At 37.3% G+C, this 21,204-nt stretch overlaps 1 protein-coding gene across 1 annotated transcript in view; it reads left to right on the forward strand.

Annotated features, from left to right (window-relative positions):
* The first annotated feature begins 2,618 nt into the window (after positions 1 to 2,618).
* The window catches only part of LOC149832106 (uncharacterized), a 31,734-nt gene continuing 13,148 nt past the window's right edge, over positions 2,619 to 21,204 (forward strand). The window contains exons 1-3 of the mRNA XM_090014324.1: positions 2,619 to 2,858; positions 4,580 to 4,729; positions 14,583 to 14,758. Coding sequence (XP_089870450.1) covers positions 2,660 to 2,858; positions 4,580 to 4,729; positions 14,583 to 14,758 — 525 coding nt within the window. The 5' untranslated portion in view covers positions 2,619 to 2,659. The remainder of the gene's footprint in view (positions 2,859 to 4,579; positions 4,730 to 14,582; positions 14,759 to 21,204) is intronic.

The raw sequence follows: 21,204 nt of genomic DNA on the forward strand, positions 1-21,204 counted from the left end.
TATCGAGAACCCGGCGTCCTACGTGCACAGTAACGTCGCCCGGCTCCAGGGTTAGGAAATTAGGGAAGGGAGTTAGGGTTAGTAAACAGTTCATCTGAGTTGGGGGCGGGGATGGGGCGGGGCCGGGACGGGGATGGGCCGGGGGCGGGGCGGGGATGGGCCGGGGCGGGGCCGTGGCGGGGATGGGGCGGGGCGGGGCGGGGCGGGGGAACGTGCCAGTCCATCCCCGCCTCCACCCCCGGACGGGGATGGATTTTAACCTTCATCCCCGCCTCCATCCCCGTTTCATACCCTTCATCCCCGGTCCAAACGGGGCGAGGCGGGGCGGGGCCCCGCTTTCCCCCGGTCCACTGCCATCCCTATCAATGGATGAGCAATCTCAAATGAGAATCCTAATCACAACTTGTACTTTTTATATTTGCAAAAACTTGATAAAGTGCTATAATTGCAATTTGCATTCACTTGGGAGTTGATTCTGGTCACCTACTTTTGTTGGGCCCCATTACTTTTGGCCTTTATACTGTGGACAAAACATGCATGGACCCCAAAAAGGGTTTGTTTGTAATTTTGCTAACTGTATAGGGCAGCACTGCAGAACTGGATTGTGATTAGAAAAAAAGACGAGGGTATGATATGGTCTAACTTAATGGTAGACTGAACACTTCATTTTCAGAAATTACTGTTTGGGCCCCATTTTATTTTGGCCTTTATACTGTATAACCTAAATACGTAGATCTACACCAACCAGAGATTTTGGACCACTGGGATGTTTTCCTTTTTTATTTTCTTTTTTCCTCCTAAGAGAGATTGTACATGCAGGACTGAGGTGCTGGTACTGGGTCAGGTCTGGATCTGTCTAGACCCAAGTCACTGACTTAGGCAGATCAGGTAACTACATAGATGTGTTTGGATCATGCTTTTCTCACGTAAAAATGTGATCTTTTGAGTTATGAAATTTTGGCACATTGTGAGGGATTGTCCTTTTTACCCTTTAAAAACCTATTAAATTATCATATTGAAAATAAGTTTTCTATTAAACAAACCAATTACTGCTAATATATATATCTTTTATAATGATCACCAGAGGTAATTTAATCTTTTTCGACACATGTTCATTTTTAAAATTTTGTTTTGTTTTTATTATTTAGTTAATCAATGGAGCCCACATTAGAGCTGTTGGGATACCTCCAACGGTCATACGTTGGGGGCTCCACCTCTTAGGGTCCCATTTTTTGTATAAATCAGATGTTGGCTAAATGGATTTGAGTTGGATATGGCCACTACCATATCCAACAAATCAGATGTTGGCTAAATGGATTTAGGATTTGGATTCAGATTGAAATTTAGATAAAGCTAATATAATATCCGATTTTTTATATGCAATCTGATTAAGATATCCCCTCAAATCTGGACATCTATTGGACTGGGTAGCAAAAAAACAAAACCATATTTGCATCTAATTGCAATCCAATGCAGTTTTGGCTAATCAAATCTTACTAAACTATATAGGTTTTGGTTGGATATCATGTATTCGATCCATTGACATCCCTAATTTTTAAGCAAAAATGAAAGATCTTTGGCCCCGTACCCAATTCAAATGTCAAACTCAAATCTTATTGGGGATTTGAGTTCCATTTTTAGAGCAAAAATTGGGAGAGGAACACGGCAGGCTTAGATATGGTTCATCTTAAAAATGATAAATATCCATCCAAACAATGAACAAGCTCATTGTCAGCAGTTCATTTTATACCAAACCCGGGCATGACCCAAGTTTCAATTAAGACCCACAAATTTTCAATGTAAAAATGATAAAAAATAGTATTTACCGGGTATGACCTGGGTCTGGTTCATGTAGTTTTTATTGGGTCCGGGTATCATTTCTCTTACGGTGAATCTAATTAGATCCGATTCCAAACCCGATACCATATCAAAAAATCGTGCCATGTTTACCTGAGTCCAAATCAAACCCGATCCGTTGACACCCCTAGGCCTGAGTCAGTTGGGCTTGGGCCGGCCCTTTACCCATCCCTACTTCCAAGTCAAGTTCTGATCAAGATGGAATCGGGTCAAGCTGTACAAAACCCGATCTAAACGACGACCTTAAAAGCTTAAGCCTTACACGATCCCGATTTATTTACTTTATCACGTTCTTCTTGGCCCACGTCTCTACATATGGAAGTGGGTGACTCGTTTCGAACTCAAAAGTCAAGCTCTGTCGTTTTAGGCTGCCACTTACAAAATCGACGGTAATTAATATGAACGGCAACAAATCATTCGTTCGGCTTATTTTTAAAATACGTCAATGATTCAGAGAAGTAGAACCATTATCCACATTTTGTTATCACCGGTAAGGCGAAAAAAGAATACTCTTTGACTGAAATGAATTTTCAAAATAAGTTCAAAGACTATCTTCCAACCAAGATGAAGAATATATTTCTTTTCTTCCTAAAAGTTGTTCTACTTTTTCATTTAAGACGAAAACGCCACAAAATTTGGCAAATGGAGACATAGGTCTTGATTTTTGAGTGGTCACATGTATCACAAATGGAACATATGAGCGCACCGACCATATGTTCCATTTGTGGACTTCTTCCCCGTCTTCTTACTTCTTCGAACTAAGAAAGGAAGGAGGAGATGGAGGGATGAGCGAGAGGAGAGGATGGACGTGGAGAGGGCGTCGCTCTGCAACTGCGTGGTGAACTTCCTTCTGGAGGAGAACTACCTGCTCACGGCCTTCGAGCTCCTCCACGAGCTCCTCGACGATGGCCGCGACAACCAGGCCATCCGCCTCAAGGAGTTCTTCTCCGACCCTTCCCTCTTCCCTCCGGACCAGATCTCCCGCTTCAACTCCCTCGGACGTAACTCTCTCTCTCTCTCTCTCGCACGCAACATTTGTTTAAAGAAATGTGAATCAAATGCAGTCGATCGTGATCTAACTAGGATAATTCTACGAGATCGTACGTTTCTTTAGGTCTCTACTTGTTCTGGAAAATCTAGTTTGAATGCGCTCAATCGTGATCTAACTGGTACAGTTCTACGAGATCTTACACTTCTTTAGGTCTCTACTTGTTCTGGCTGGAAAATGAACTTTGAATGTGCTCAATCGTGATCTAAGTAGTACAACGAGTTTCTGGTGAATCTTTGTCTTTTAAAGACTCGTTCTTCTTTCAATTTGGTAAATTTAGGGGAAGTGCGTTAAATCGTGGCCCATAAGGGGAATTCTCTCGAGATCTTGTGTTTTCTTGCAAATTTTATGGTGAAAATTTTCATTTGGTTTTGTTAATGCAGATTGGGCTTGAAATTGTCCAATTATTGATCCAATATGGGAGATTCCTCGTGATCTGACTTTTTTCATTATATCTGGTGGATCTCCTCCGTCCATATCTACTCGTGTGGTTCAAATGCACGATCCTCGTCTAACTAGGACAAGTGTTCGACATCTTTCACTTCTGCTAATTTCTAGTGAATCTTTTTCTTTGTGGTTTAGTTCATCAATCAATTAGATTAACATACGCGAAATGCATTCAAGTATGACCTCGATGGGAAATTCTTCAAGATTTTGCGTTTTCATGCAGCTTTATGTAATTATTTTATTTGCATGTGTTCTGTTTGGTTTGTACATGGATGTAACTTTGATTTTTTCAGTGATTCCGTTAGAACTGATGTTTCTTTCGCATCTCTGGTAAATCTCCTCTTTCAATATCTACTCTTTTCAATTATTGTAGGCTTAATCTTGAACGGAATTAATCTCAATCTACTAGGGCAGTTTGTCGTGTCTTGATCTCTCACTTTAGGCTTATTTTTTTCGATTTCATCTGTCTTTTGATCTTATTTCCTTTTCAATTTCTGAGGGATGTAGCTTTAACAGGTTACATCATCCCTTAGCTAGGCCACATGATAGGTGGATACCATTTTCTTTCTGAAATTTATGGAATTTCCTCTCTTTATTTTTTTGTGATTTTTGCGAAGTTTTTATCCTTTATTAGGCTGCTTCTTTGAACATGCATAGGTGTAGTTTGAAGCCTTTTGGCATGATCATGTTCAATTCTTTAGTATCTTGAATGTATTCGTTTTGATATCTTAATATACTATAAAATCCTAATATGCTATTGTCATAGTGTTTTGAGAAGTTAAAGCTGTAGAAATTATGGGTAACCAATATGGAACATTGAACTTTTACCTAAACGTTCATCCACTTCAACACCACAGATGAGCAATCAAGTCAACAACTAATATTATAAATACTTATTGCATCCCCGTTGAGAGTCTTTATACGTAAGTCACCATGGGATACTGATGTCAACAGTAGGCATACAGTCCTATTAAAGTCAATACACAAAGGTCGAGATTATGCATGGTTCCATCTTGATTTTCAAAAGAAATTTCAGCATTCAGTTTTCTTGTTGGTTCTTGTACACAATTGTCTGGAAAACTTATACCATAGAACAATCTCTCATATCTGAGTAACATCTTTTCCTTTCTCCTTTCCCATTGTGTTATTCCATTAATAATTTTTCTGTAAATTTATCTAGATAATTAGTGAAATGCATTGAAAACTGTTGCTTGTGTATTTATGCAGTTGCAAATCCTCAGAGTTTGCTGGAAGAAAAGGAAACAGTAGAAGAAAAATTAGCAGTCAGTGAATATGAGCTTAGACTGGCTCAGGAGGATATTTTGAAACTAAAAGCAGATTTGGAAAAGCATAGTGAATCTCCTGTTGATGATCCAGGTGGTTACCCTTGATTGACTATTTTTTCTTCTTCTTATATGCATCGAGCTTTCTAACCATATCTATGTTGTATGTATTGTAATGAGATGGACTAAATCCAAGAACGTCGCTTATGGACAAACAAAAACACACTTCAATCAAGTAGAATACTTGATTGAATCATCCAAACCACCCTCACAAGGGTAAAAAATATATATATATATATTATTGTGCGGAGGAACTCTCCAAAAGAGATAACAAATGCAAGGCCTTAATGGCCTATTTATACATGAGCAAGAGAGCGGGCAGCTCCAAGTGGCTGTTGGGGCTGCTCCAACAGCTATTTGGAGCTGTCCCCTTAGTCTGAAAAAGCTGACAACAACCAAAAAAATAAATACAAAAACCAAAGAAAATAAAAAAGGAGAATAGTCAGCCCCTAATGGGCTGATGCCTATTACAAGAAAAGACCAAAATACCCCTGATGGGTATTTCAATTTACATAGAATATAAATACATATATGTATATGTATATACATATATGTATATGTATATACATATATGTATATACATATGCGTATATGTATATCTTAACACCCCCTCTCAAACTCATGGTGGAAGAACCGAGAGTTTGCCAAGTAGGAAGTGAAATCTAGGCGACGATAGCGCTTTGGTGAAGAAGTCCGCGAGTTGATACTCTGATCGAACATAAGGCAGTGTGATAGTCTTCCGTAGAAATTCTTCACGAACATAGTGACAATCCATTTCAATGTGTTTTGTCCTCTCATGAAACGTATGATTGCTTGCAATATATACATCGCTCTTGTTATCACAGCATAATTTGGAGGGTTTTGTTATGTGAATTCCTAAGTCCTCCAGTAATTGTCGCAACCATATTAACTTAGGCGTAGTCATTGCCATGGCACGATACTCAACTTTAGTTGAGGAAATGGACACCTTTTGTTGTTTCTTGCATCGCCATGATATTAGGGAGTCGTCTACAAAAACACATAAACCAGTAGTTGAGCGTCTATCATTCACATCTCTTCCCCAGTCAGAATCAGAGTATGCAATGACTTCTAACGAAAAAGATGATGATAAAAATAATCTGTGACTTATGGAATTCTTAATATATTTAATAATTCTCATTACAACACTCATATGTACTGTAATTGGAGCATGCTGAAATTGACTGACATAATGAATAACATGAGAAATATCAGGACGAGTAATAGTAAGATAAGACAAAGCTTCAATCATTTGTCTGTATGGGGTTGAATCTTGCAGAAGTTCTCCATCATCTTTCTTCATTTTTTGCATTTATGACCTTTGGAGTGTCAACCTGTTTTTCATCTGAGAGTCCTGATCTCTCAATGATCTCTGCTGCATACTTAGTCTGTGACAAAAAATAATCACGAGGTGAGTAAGCCACTTCAATTCCAAGAAAATATCGTAAAAAGCCAAGATCTGTCATATCAAAGTTGTCTTTAAGCACATCTTTGATATGATTTACTCCCTTCTTATCGCCTCCTGTGATTATCATATCATCTACGTAAAGCAACAATATAATTATCCCTGCATCGGAAGACTTAACAAAAAACGCAGTGTCAGTAAAACAAGATTTAAAATGAAGCTGAGTCATCACATTACTGAACCTATCATACCAAGCTTTGGGAGCTTATTTTAAGCCATACAGGGCTTTTCATAGCCGAAGAGTTTTTCCATGTGCTAAATTCAAACCTGGTGGAGGATCCATATAGACCTCCTCATCCAGATTACCATTCAAAAAGATATTTTTTACGTCAATTTGAAATATAGGCTATTTTTTAATTGATGTTATAGAGATAAGATTTCTAACAGTCGTCATTCGAGGAACTGGGACAAAGGTTTCATCGTAATCAATTCCATATTCTTGACTGTATCCCTTAGCAACCAATTTAGCTTTATATCTTTCCAATGACCCATTACATTTAGTTTTTTATTTTGTAGACCCATCTACATCCTATAGTTTTCCTTTCTTTAGGTAATGTTTGGATTTCTCAAGTTTTTGCCTTTTCTAAAGCTTCTAATTCGTCATTCATCGCTTTAATCCATTCTTGATGATTTTTAGCTTCATGATAAAATGATGGTTCTGTATATGAGTGTATAGCCATAAGACATGATCTATACTTAGGTTCAAAGGAATCATATGATACAAATCTACTGGGGGCTTTTGAAATTCTTATCGATTTTCTAATACTAGTAGAATCTATATCTTGATTTTGAGAATATCTTTCTAAAGCGCATGGTGGGTGATCTTCGGTACGTCAAGTATATGTTTGTATGTTATTATGAAATAGGTCATCGTTTACATTTTCACTTGCATCATGAGTGTCTTCATTTTTTCACTCTCATGCTCATCATGAATGTTTTCACACCTTTCATGTTCGTTGACAAGGTAAAAAAAAATGAATAATCATAGTTCTCTTGGATTTTTTATTTGCTAAAACCATTTTCATTTTCAAGACTAATATGTTACTAAAATTATAACTAATAATAATAACAAATGTTAAAAATATCTAAGTATTTAACAATAACAATAGTAGACTAATTTACTACTAGTCTACTATTGTTATTGTTAAATACTTAGATATTTTTAACATTTGTTATTATTATTAGTTATAATTTTAGTAACATATTAGTCTACTCCCTAAAAATTTGTTACTAGTTAAATACTTAGATAGATCAAGTTGTATTAATGTTATTGTTATATATTTTTCTCGTACTTTTCAGTATTTATTTATACGTACTAAACTACTACTAGTCTACTATTGCATATGTTATTGACCCTGCACTCAATATTTTCAATCTTGATTGTGTGCATAATTAATTTTAATATAACATTTTTTTTTCGTTTTTAGGACAAAAATGATGGATAAATACGAAGGACTTGTGTCATCTTCATCCCCACATGTGAGTTCTGCTGTTAGTGTTACTGGTAGTTGTAGTGAGAGTATTGATTCAAGTTCTTTAGCTGCAACATGTGATGATGGGGCCCACTATGGGCACATGTAGATAAGTTTGTAAAAACTGGAGGAGGTGGTGGAAACAAGAGATTTCGATGCAAGCTTTGTAAAAGAGATTTTGTTGAGTTTTACACAAGAGTTAATGTTCATTTGTTAAAGATACCAGGACATGGCATTTCTGGATACAGAAGAGTTGATGAGGCAATGCGAAGACAATACAAGAAAATTCAAAATGAATATTAGAAGAGGAAGACAATGAGTGATTCTTGTACAATTAGTGTACCATTTTTAAGCCACCAAGAAGATGCTAAAAAAAAAAGAAAAGTGGATGTAGGAGGTAGAGGAAGATGAACGATATAGGTATCATTCAATACATCTGGAAGGGAGGAGATGAATAAAAAAGTAGGGAGGCAGTGATAAATGTGCAAGGGTTGCTAGGTCGTCGCCCAGAAGCGACGCGTCACACCGGCGCCCGGGTGTGGTGTCAAATAGGCAAGGGTTCCCTCACTTTGTTGGACGGGTGGGGGTAAAGAAGTTAGTCCAAGACCATAAAATTAGGTTAGCCACTTGGAACATAGGGTCTTTAACTGGTAAGTTGGTAGAGTTAGTAGATGTTATGTGTAGGAGAAAGATTGATATTTTATGTCTTCAAGAGACCAAATGGGTAGGTGAGAAAGCTAAAGTGATAGAACCTTGGGGATATAAGATTTGGTATACAGGAATAAATAGGAATAGGAATGGAGTAGGGATTGTTATGAGTCGTCAGTTTATAGATAATGTAGTTGAGGTCCGTAGGAAGGGTGATAGAATTTTACTTATTAAATTAGTATTAGGTACGGATATTATTAATATTATTAGTGTTTATGCACCTCAAGTAGGTTTAGATGATTCCATTAAGCATCAATTTTGGAAAGATTTAGATGGAGTAGTACAAGAGACATCTTATGGAGAAAAGCTTTTCATCGGCGGTGACCTTAATGGACATGTAGGCATTAGTAGGGATGGATTTGAGAATATCCATGGAGGCTATGGTATAGGAGAAAGAAATGAAAGTGGAGAAAGGATTTTAGATTTTTGTTTGTCCTATGATATGATCTTAGCAAACACTTGGTTTAGGAAGAGGGAGTCTCACCTAGTAACATTTAAAAGTGGGGTTAATACGAGTCAGATAGATTTTTTCCTACTTAGAAAGAGAGATAGGGGTTGTTGCATCGATTGCAAGGTTATACCAGGAGAAAGTGTAGCTACACAACATAGAGTCTTAATTTTAGATCTTAGAATTAGACAATGCCGCAAAAGGGATAGACATAGGATAGATCCTAGAATTAAGTGGTGGGCACTGAAAGGAGCTAAACAAGGAATGTTTGTAGAGCAGGTAGTTAAGGAAGTTGATTGGTGTCTCGAGGAGGATTCATAATCAATGTGGAATAAGATAGCGGGTGGTATGAGAAAAGTAGCTAAGGAGGTATTGGGTGAGTCTAAAGGCGGTGCACCACTAGGTAAGGATACATCATGGTGGAACGAGGATGTCAAATTAGCTATTAAGGTTAAAAGAGAGTGTTATAGAAATCTAAGTAAGAGTCGTGATAATGAGAATTTGGAGAAGTATATGATAGCAAAGAAGGAAGCTAAAAAAGTTGTTCGAAACGCGAGGGCTAAGGTATATAAGGAGGTTTATGACAAGTTGGATACCAAAGAAGGCGAGAAGGATATTTATAGGCTTGCAAAGATGAGAGATAGGAAATCGAAGGATTTGGGTATGGTTAGATGTATCAAAGATGAAACACAAAGGGTTTTAGTCAAAGATGAGGAGATTAAGGAGAGATGGAAAGATTATTTTGATAAGCTATTTAATGATAGTCATGCTCAAGATCTTGGAGACTTCTCCATCCCTTTTCATGAGATAAATCGTGACTTCATGCGCAAGATTCAAAAGAAAGAAATTGCAGAGGCTTTGAAGAAAATGAAATCAAGAAGGGCAGTTGGCCCAGATGGTATACCTATCGAGGCTTGGAAATGCTTGGGAGAGAAAGGTTTAGAATGGTTGACAAATCTTTTTAACTTGATTTGGCGAACAAATAAGATGCCTAATGAGTGGAGGAAGAGTACTTTGGTGCCTTTATATAAGAATAAGGGTGATATACGAGATTGCACAAACTATCGTGGTATAAAACTCATGAGTCATACTATGAAACTTTGGGAGATGGTGATTGAGTCTAGGTTGAGGAAGGTTGTCATGATATCGGAGAATCAATTTGGTTTTATGCCTGGAAGATCAACTATGGAAGCTATACATCTTCTTAGACAACTTATTGAAAGATATAGAGAGAGGAACAAAGATTTGCATATGGTTTTTATTGATTTAGAGAAGGCATACGATAGAGTACCTAGGGACGTTCTCTGGTGGACAATGATGAAGAAAGGTGTTTCTCTCAAGTACATTAGTATAATTAAAGATATGTATGAAGGAGTAGTAACCAATGTCCGCACTTGTGGAGGGGTGACAACCAATTTTTCGATAACGGTTGGGTTACATCAAGGATCTGCTTTAAGCCCTTTCCTATTTGCGATAGTGATGGATGAGCTTACGAGATCAATTCAAGAAAATGTACCGTGGTGTATGTTGTTTGCTGATGATATTGTTTTGATTGATGAGTCTAGAGCTGGGGTTAATGCTAAGTTAGAATTATGGAGACAGACATTGGAAGCTAGAGGTTTTAAGTTGAGTAAGAGTAAGACTGAATATATGGAATGTCGGTTTAGTAAGCAACGAAGTAGTGATGGGAGTGTAGTGAAGCTTGGTGAGCAAGATATACTGGTGAATGATTATTTCAAATATTTGGGATCCATCATTCAAAAGTATGGAGAAATTGATGGAGATGTAAATCATAGGATAAAGGTTGGGTGGATGAAATGGAAAAGTGCTACTGGAGTGCTGTGCGATCGTAGAATGCCATTGCGGTTGAAGGGAAAGTTTTATAGGACGACTATTAGACTCGCTTTACTATATGGTACGGAATGTTGGGCTGCCAAGAGACATCATATTCAAAAAATGAGTGTAGCTGAGATGCGGATGCTTAGATGGATGTGTGGAAATACAATAAAAGATAAGATTCGGAACGAAGAGATACGTAAGAAGGTAGGTGTTGAACCCATTGAAAATAAGATGTGAGAGAATCGTTTACGGTGGTTTGGACATATTCGGCGAAGGCCTAATGATGCTCCAGTTAGAAGGTTGGAGAAATGGGAAAATATATTAGTTAAAAGAGGTCGGGGTAGGCCTAGGAAGACTTGGATGGAGATGATAGGAAAGGATATGAATGCTTTGAACCTCACCGAGGACATGGCGTTGGATAGAAATGATTGGAGGAAAAGGATTCATGTGGAAGACCCAAAATGAATTTCTTTTTTGGTTCATATCGCTGACCCCAATTGTTTTGGGATGAAGGCGTAGTTGTTGTTGTTGTTGTATTTTTATTCTAGTTCACTCCCACTTAATGCAGTTAGAAATCTTTATTGGAAGGATTTAGTTACTTTTTTGACAAATTGTAATTTGAATGACTATGTACCTCCAAGCTCAGAAAAACTATGAACCACACTTCTTGCAAAAGAGAGGACAAATGTTGAGAGATTGCTAGAGATTAAAAAATATTCATGGGAACAAAATGGAGTTTTCATTGTTTTTGATGGGTGAACAAATATTCAAAGGTGCCGACTAATTAATTTCATTGTTTATTCGCTTAGTGACTCAGTATTCTGTATCTGGGCAATATAAAAATGTTGAGTATTTGAAGAGATTGTTTATAAAAGTAATAAAAGAAGTGAGTAATTAGAAAGTAGTACAAATCATCACAGACCACGCTCCAGTTTGTAAAAGTGCAGCATTGAGTTTGGAGAGTGAGTATCCTTATATTTTTTGGACTCTCTATATAGCACACAACTTGAATTTGGCCCTCAAGAGCATCTGCAACCCCCCAAAAGATGAAAATTCACTAGCATATGCTCTATGTTCATGGATTGAGGAATTAGAAAAAAATGTCAAAAACATTAAGAATTTTGTTGTCAACCACCATCATGCTAATGCTATATTTAATAGGCATTCTAACCTAAAATTGTTAAAAGTCGTTGAAACACGTTTTGCGTCCATCATTGTGATGGTGAAGAAGATTAAAGAAGTGAAGAATGCTTTGATTAACATGGTGACTGATGAGAATTGGTATTTCTATCGTGCTGATGATGTTGTCAAGTCTCAAGAAATTAAAAAATTCATTATTGATGATGAGTTTTGGGACAAAGTCGTATACTTTCTTCAATTTACTCAACCTATTTGGGAAATGTTGAGAGTAGTTGATAAGGATGAGCCCTTGCTTCACAAAGTTTATGAATGTGGGATAATATAATTGAAAAAAATTTCAAGCATAAAAGAAAAAATCTTATATTTGATGATTACATTTTTTTTAACCATATTCATTCAATTTTAGTCAGAAGATGAGATAAGAACAACACTCGTTTGCATTTCATGGCACATTCTCTTAATCCAAAATATTATGCAAAAAAGTAGCAGGAAGGTGATATTGGTCGTGTCCTTTCAAATTTAGACCCAAAGCTATCAAGTTATCAAGAATCATATATTTTAAATCAAGTCATACAAGAGTTTAAAATTTTTGCATCTTCAAGATTATATGTACATACATTACTAGCGAGAAAGGAGGAGAACATAGATCCTATCATATGGTTGTCAACATTTGGATCAGAAACACCTCTTCTCTAACGTCTTGCATTGAGATTGCTATTTCAGCTTGTTAGTTCATTCTGTTGTGAAATAAATTAGAGCATATATTCTCAAATCCATAATATGAAGATAAATAAACTCACCAGCAAGCGTGCAAATGATTTAATATATATTCATTTTAATCTTCAACTACTTTCACGAATCAATAATAAATACAGGTACTAATTGATCTCTTAGTTATTTGACTATTTCTTAGTTTTTTCATTTAAATATACTTGTATTTAACATTTTTAAATTGGATTTATAATGCAGACAAGGATCATCCAAATTTTGGGACATAAACCTAGAAGAATGTGACTTAAAGGGAGAGCATAATTTCAACATTACAAACATGGATTTATCTGAGCTCAGTCTTCCTTCTTATGATGCATTTGATGATAAAGCAAAAAATTATTAGGATCCATTACCTCATCAACATTGTGTAGGATATACTTTTGGTATGGAATTATGCATTGTTTGCTTCTTTTGTTAGTATATTGTATAATTTACTTTTTTTTTTTTTACTAATTTGATTGTTTCTATAATATATTTAGGTTGATTTAATTGTGATGTTAGTTTTTATGATGTAGAATAGAATTGTAGATTGTTAATTTGATTTATTGCATGCATGATGATGAATTGATTTGATGATATTATGATAATTGTTTTTTATTTCATTAGTGTTACTGTTGCTAACTGTTAAAACTTAAAGATTATATATATATATATATATATATATATATATATATATATATATATATGCCCTCCCGCACCTCCGCACCCAAGTTTTTTTAAAGTGCCGCATCGCCGCACCCGCATCCGCACCCACACCGGCACCCATGTGACATAGATAATGAGGTATGCGAAAGGGACTCTAAGCCATGGTCTATTATATCATAAAAAATAATCTCCAAAATTTGTGTATGCATCATGTTATTGGGTATTTTGATGCTGATTGGGATGACAACCCAAACCAAAGAAGATCTGTATCTGGTTATTGTGTATATTTAGGGAAAAATCTAATATGTTGCATAGCTAGATCTAGTACAAAAGCGAAATATAGAGTTGTGGGAAGCCTAGTTACTGAAATATCATGCATGAGAGATTTCTTACGGGCAATCAAATTAAAAGTTTCAAGATCTGTATTATATTGTGACAATAAAAGCACCATTGCTCTGGCAACAAATCTTGTTTTGCATGATAGATCAAAACATTTTCAGATTGATTATCTCTTTATTAGGGACAAAATTGAGTCAGAGGAGATGGAAACAAAATTTGTTGATTCAGACCAGCATGTGGCAGATATATTCACCAAAGGTTTTTGAAGGGATAGGCATAATTTTCTGAAGAGCAAGTCATTCATGTCAGATGACATGTATTACTTGAGGGGGAATGTTAGAACAGATGAAAGGCAAAACTGTTATTTCTGGTGGTGACGTCTTGTTAAGCATAATTTTTTGAAGAGCAAGTCATGCATGTCAGATGACATGTATAACTTGAGGAAGAGTGTTAGAACAGGTGAAAGGCAAAACTGTCATTTTTGGTGGTGACGTCTTGTTATGGATATGTTTGTAATTTCTGAGTTTTATATGTATTCTTCATGTAACGTCCTATATGTGATAGATGTGTAATTATTTTTGTTTTCTTGTACTATTTTGTATTCAACCCTATTAGTGTGTGTGTGTGTGTGTGTATATATATATATATATATATATATATATATAATGAAACATTTAGGTGCTACCCTTCACCAAGTATCAGAAGCTTAAGGGCCAACCTAACATGTCTTCCTCTCTCCTCTTCCTCTTCTCTATTGCTGTTGATAGTTCAGGGATCGTGTTAACACTTTGTGAACTTGTTTGGCTTAACCATGCATTTTCTTCTATGATTATAGCTTGTATCTTTTTTTCGTTTTTTGTTATTTGATGGTTGTTTTCATTGTAGTTTAGTGGTACATATTCTAATGCATGGGTCACGAACTGCTACCCTTCTATTAAGCTGGTTTTACATGGAGAAATTAAGGATAAGTATATTTGCTACTTTATTTTAAAAATTTACTATGTTAACCGATGGACCTTTTCTCATATTATTGTGGTTGCAGAGTTTCATACAGTGGCTTCTATAAATGATGGAAATACTTCTAAGGGAAAAAGAACAAGCTCATTTCTTGATTTAGGTCCTTTGAAGGATAATGAGCGTAGGGATCTGAATTGTGCAATAAAGGAATATTTAGTTTTTGCTGGATACAAGCTTACAGCACTGACATTTTATGAAGAGGTTGGTCAAATTGTGCACATTCATGTCAACGTTTCAGTATGCAGGCATGCATAGGTTGTTTCAGATTATATTTCTGTGTTAGCTGCCACTAACTTTTATTCCTTATTTCACTTGAAGGTGCCAGTCAATTGCTTTTATTGTGTCATTTAATTGTGTGTATGCAACTATGCATGTACATATGTGTGTTGTATGTGCATGGTCAATTCACAATCTAAATCTATAAATCATGAATGCACCTAAAAGTACAAATTCTTGAACAACTATTGTAAAATGTTATTATTGATAAACATTTAACTATAAATCCAAGTTGAGAATTGCAATGTAATTCTCAATGACAAATTTTAGCTACAAAATGGATCAACATTATAAGGGCAAATATGTAGATGAAGTTGCTGAAAAAGGTGCATAGGATCCGATCCATGGATCCGATCCATGTACCTTTTCTATGTAACATGTAATGTAATTTTTTGTTTTTCATTTATCGGGTCTGGATACACCAGACCCGGACCCATACCTTAATGTAACTTAAATACCTAAGTTTAGGTCACGATTTCATATAGAAATCGTGACAGCCGAAGTCGATCTCTCCCTCTCTATTTCTCTTCTCTTTCTCAATACAGGAACCGAGAGAAAAATTTACATGGTATCAAAGCTAAGATCCAACTAAGGGTGGAAGTGGATTCCGAAGGTGCCGAAAATCAAGGTTTGAGGTTTCGCCTACTCTTTTCTTCATCTCCTTCAGTTTTTTCTTTTACCACGATTCCAATCTCCACTTCTCCTTTCTCTTTCTGTTTTCCCACCTTTTTCTTGCTGTGAATCTCTAATATCACGTGGATTTCATTTCCACGATCTCTTCCTTTAGTGGATTCACATTCCACACGAATCCCTAATCAGTTCACGTCACACAGGATTCACGTGAATCCCTAATCAGTTCACATCTCACGTGAATCTTGGTTTTTTTTTATCCTTTCTGTTTTCTCATTTTTTCATGCAGTGAATCCCTAATCGTTTCACATCTCACGTGAATCTTGATTTTTTATCACGGTTTAAATATCAACCTCTCGTTTTCCCCTTTTTTTGTTTTCCCAATTTTTTTCACTCAGTGAATCACACGTGAATCCCTAATTTCACGTGTACTTCATTTCTGCGATTACTTCATTTAGTGGATTCACATCTCACGTGAATCCCTAATCTGTTCACGCAGGATCCAACAAAATTTTTGTTGTTCAGCGTGCTGTGGGACAGAAAATCTGTTTCATTCCTTTGCCTAATTTTTTTTCGTATCATTCTTGTTTTGACTGTTACAAGTGGGATTCACATTGAAAACTCAGTGCTTTCTTCTGACAGTTTCTGATCGGTCTATCCTTAAGTTACTACAGCCGGAAAAAAAAAAAAAAAAACCATCAGCAAACCACTCTGACTGCAGATTGAGCAATCTGTCAATACTCAAAAACTCAAAAAAAGGCGGTTCTCCTTCTTGTTAAAACCCTTTTCATGGATCTTCATTCCTCTTCATCCAACCTTTCCTCAAGTTTTCTCACTCAACTCGTTTATGAAAAGTTAACTACCTCAAACTTCTTGATTTGGAAGAGGCAAATTATTCCTTTTATAAGGAGTCAAGGTCTCTTAGGTCACCTTGATGGAACCACTCCCGTCCCACTCGAATTTGTTACGAGAGAAGAAAAAGACGACAAAGGAGTAAGTTCAATTGTGTATGTCAAGAATGTTGAGTACCTCAACTGGGAAAGGAAAGATCAATCAGTGGTTGCTTACATCACTTTCACCTTGTCCCAAGAGGTCCTTGTTGCCATCCCCGACAATTGTACTGCTCTGCAACTTTGGGAAAAATTGGTTCAAACATATTCACAAGTTTCACAAGCGAGAATGGTTTTTCTCAAGAGGAAATTCCAGATGTTGAGAAAAGATTCCATGACTATCATGGAATATCTGAACAAGATGAAGACTATCACAGATCAACTTGCAGTTATAGGATGCGCGGTGAATGACAGCGATATGGTACAACAGACTCTGCGTGGATTGGGATCCGACTACAACATGATCGTCACTTCCTTATTATGTCTCCCTGCTCTACCTACCTTTGATGAGTTGCGAGCAAAATTAATTCAGTATGAGATGACTCTGAAAGGGTTCTCTGAGGAATCTCACGTTTACACAAATTCTCAAGAAGTTTTTGCCACAGGGGTGTCTTATGGTAGAGGACGCGGACGAGGAGGACAAGGGCGAAGTGGACACGGAGGGCGTGGTTTACTTCCCACTCCAAATATGTTAGCTCATGCGCAGGGGCCAAGATCCATTCCTACCTGCTTCCTTTGTAATAAAAAGGGGCATATCAAGGCAAATTGTTGGCATAATCCAGAGAATAAAGGAAAGGGTCCACAAACAGAAAACAAGAGGAAGTTCTCAAGCAGTGGAGAGATTAAAGATTTGTTGATATCTGCCTTATTAGAGTTGAAATTGAAGCAAAGCGATGAAGGCACCTGGTTTGTCGACTCAGGGGCAGCGACTCATGTAACAGGTGATGCAGGTAAGATTTCTAATCCCATTCCTTATTTTGGAAAAAGTAAGATTGTCACTGGAGATGGGTCCCACCATCCTGTTTCTCATGTTGGAAAAACTGTCATTCCCATGTCACATTCCACTCTTACTCTTTCTGACGTTCTTCATGCTCCTGACATTAAGAAAAATATTGTCTCTGTCTCCAAACTTATTGATGATAATAATGCTTCAGTTGAATTCACTCCCTTCTCTGTGCAGGTCAAGGACCTTCGCACGAGGGAAACATTCGCTGAAGGAAAGAGACGAGGCAATATGTATGTCTTTGAAGAAGCTCCTTGTCATGCTGTCCGCCCTGTCCACCTGAATTCAGAGCCTTCATTAGAGTCGTGTTCATCTTCTTCTGCTAATGTTTTTAGTATTTCTGAATGTAATAAGTCATTCTTATGGCATAGTCGATTAGGACATTGTGGGGGTCATTTCATTGAGAAACTTGTATCTAATAATCTCATTCCAAAAGAAAGTCTAAATAGGGATGAGAACAGTCACAAATGTTCCAGTTGTCTTTCCTGCAAGAGTCATGTATTGCCTTTTCATTCCATTAATAAGAGAGCTTCAAAACCTTTTGAGATCATCTGTTCTGATGTATGGGGACCAGCCCCAGTTGTTTCTGGATCTGGGAGCAAATACTATCTAATCTTTGTTGATAGTTATACTCGATACACTTGGATATATTTCATAAAAAATAAGTCGGAAGTCTTCTCTTTGTTTCAAAATTTTCTTTCACTTGTCAAAAATCAATTTTCTGAGTCCATTCAATTTTTCCAATGTGATGGAGGTGGGGAATTCTCATCCCGTGATTTTATCTCTTTTCTTCAAAGTAATGGAATAGGAAGAAGGGTGTCCTGTCCTCACACCCCTCAACAAAATGGAATTGCTGAACGAAAACACAGGCATATCGTTGAAAGTGCCATGAGTATGCTTCATGACAGCAATCTTCCCATCAACTTATGGACAGAAGCCTTCCATTCTGCTGTGCATGTGATAAACAGACTGCCTATGGTTATTCTGGAAAATAAGTCTCCTTATCACTGTCTTTTTGGAACTTATCCCAGTTATTATGATCTGCGTGTTTTTGGATGTCTTTGTTATGTGCATATCGATCAGTCCCTGAGAAACAAGTTTCAAGACAAAGCCCAAAAGTGCAGATTTGTAGGATATGCAGATGACTACAAAGGGTATAGGTGTTATGATCCCAACAACAAACGTATCAGAACCTCAAGAAATGTTGTCTTTGATGAACAAAATTTTGATCACGGAGCTAACACAACGAGTATGCCAACTGAAATTTACCATCCTTGGCTAAGCTCAGAACTTTTTGCTGGCTCCAATGAAACATGTTCCTCAGATTGCGTGCGACAAGAAGAAGAGGTTTTTGAGAACACTGGGACGTCGGGGTCACAGAATGCAGAGGAAGTACCGGGCAGATACAAAGGCATTGTCTATTCCAGACAGAGACCGACAACATCAAGTCTTTTAGATCAGGTCTCAGCCGCCAATCCTACTCCTTCTCATACCCTCGCAGTCAGAAAATAAAACCGCATACGGCATCCTATTGACAGGTGGGTTAGCTATAACAACTTCTCCTTGGACCTTCAATTGTTTTTAACTGCCATCAATAAGGATGAAGAGCCCATCATGTATTATCAGGCAGCAACTTCTATGAAATGGGTAGAAGCCATGAATGATGAAATGCAAGCCTTGCATGAATGTGGAACATGGGAAGTTGTTCCCAGACCACCCGACAAAACTGTTGTCGGATGCAAATGGGTCTACAAAATCAAGTACAAGCCAGATGGAACTATTGAACGATATAAAGCAAGGCTTGTAGCAAAAGGATTCACTCAAGAAGCAGGGCAAGATTATGATGAGACTTTTAGTCCGGTTGTAAGAATGTGAACGATTCGAATTATCATTTCCCTGGCTGTTGAACATGGATGGAAGTTGAGCCAGCTTGATGTAAAAAATGCATTCTTACATGGGGATTTGAAGGAGGAGGTATACATGGAACAACCCCCTGGATATCAAGAACAAAATTGTAAAACCCATGTATGCAGGTTAAAAAGAGCCATCTACGGCCTGAAGCAAGCCTTTCGCTCTTGGTTTGATAGCTTCTCATCTGAAATTCAGAAACATGGATTTTCACGTTTTATGCTGGACCACTCATTATTTATTTTTAAAAGCCAGTTTGTGACCACTCTATTATTAATTTATGTCGATGATATTATCATCACAGGAAACTCTGCGGACCACATTCAAGAAATAAAAGACTTATTAGGTCAAATGTTCAAAATGAAAGACCTTGGAGTTCTACGCTATTTCCTTGGTGTAGAAGTTGACAACCAGGCTCATGGATTGACACTCACTCAACACAAGTACACCGTAGATGTTCTCAGCAAGACAGGCATGAAAGACTGCAAACCTCTAGGAACTTCAAGTGTACTTCATCAAAAACTTAGCGCTCATGATGGAGATCTGTGTGATGACCCCACCAGGTATCGCAGCATAATAGGAATGTTACAATACCTCACATTCACTAGACCTGATATTGTTTATTCAGTCAATCAAGTGTCTCAATTTATGCATGCGCCATGTACTGGACATATGGAAGCGGTTAAGAGGATCCTTAGATATCTGAAAGGGACTATTGGGGATGGATTGATATATTTACCACAGTCCCATGGCCAAAACGAGCACGAAATTGCTGTACATTGTGATGCAGATTGGGCAGGAGATCCCGACGAAAGAAGATCTACATCAGGATATTGTGCCTTCATTGGAAGAAATTTAGTCTCTTGGAGCAGTAGAAAACAAAAAGCTATCGCTAGATCAAGCACTGAGGCTGAATATAGATCCATGGCTGCTGCCACTGCCGAAGTCACATGGATCAGGCATCTTCTAACTGAAGTAGGAGAAAAGATCTCCCACAGTGCCTTGTTCTGCGACAATCAAAGTGCTATCAGTATGTCATTCAATCCAGTACATCACAGTCGTGCCAAACACATTGAGATCGACCAACACTTTGTGAGACAGAAGGTTGAAGAAAAAGAGATTGAACCTGAGTTTGTCAGTATTGAAAGACAGGTTGCAGACATATTTACAAAAGGGTTAACCAAGGATCGCTTTTGGATGCTTAAAAGCAAGTTGTTCATGGTCCAAAACCATGATCAACTTGAGGGGGGGTGAAAAAGGTGCATAGGATCCGATCCATGGATCCGATCCATGTACCTTTTCTATGTAACATGTAATGTAATTTTTTGTTTTTCATTTATCGGGTCTGGATACACCAGACCCGGACCCATACCTTAATGTAACTTAAATACCTAAGTTTAGGTCACGATTTCATATAGAAATCGTGACAGCCGAAGTCGCTCTCTCCCTTTTCTCTCCCTCTCTATTTCTCTTCTCTTTCTCAATACAGGAACCGAGAGAAAAATTTACAGTTGCAGGGCGTAGTGATGCCTGTCCAAACACAGTTTGATTATGTCCATGCGGTGTCATGGTGTCCATGTTGGTAACCTCTACACACACACACACCATGATTGGTTAACCCTATAAGTCGTCATGCTCTCGTCATCCTCACTTTATCCTTCAAACCTAAAAAATCCAGCATGATGTAGATAAATTTCATGTTCAGTCAACCTGAATCTATGCAAATTGATCTTGTTTTACCAAATGTATGTATGACTAGTTTATCTCCATCAAAGGGAATGTTGCTTGAAAACATGGAAAGTTGACTAATTCTGACTATATTAGGACATATTGACTTCTGATTAGTTGCAATGAATGGACAAATCAGGAAAGGTTTTAATTTGTCCATGTATAATTATATCATCACCGAAAGCGGCATGGATTAAGTGACCAGGAAATTG

Source organism: Nuphar pumila, chromosome 7 (genome assembly GCF_984573655.1).
Source record: "Nuphar pumila chromosome 7, dmNupPumi1.hap1.1, whole genome shotgun sequence".
NCBI classification, from domain to species: domain Eukaryota; kingdom Viridiplantae; phylum Streptophyta; class Magnoliopsida; order Nymphaeales; family Nymphaeaceae; genus Nuphar; species Nuphar pumila.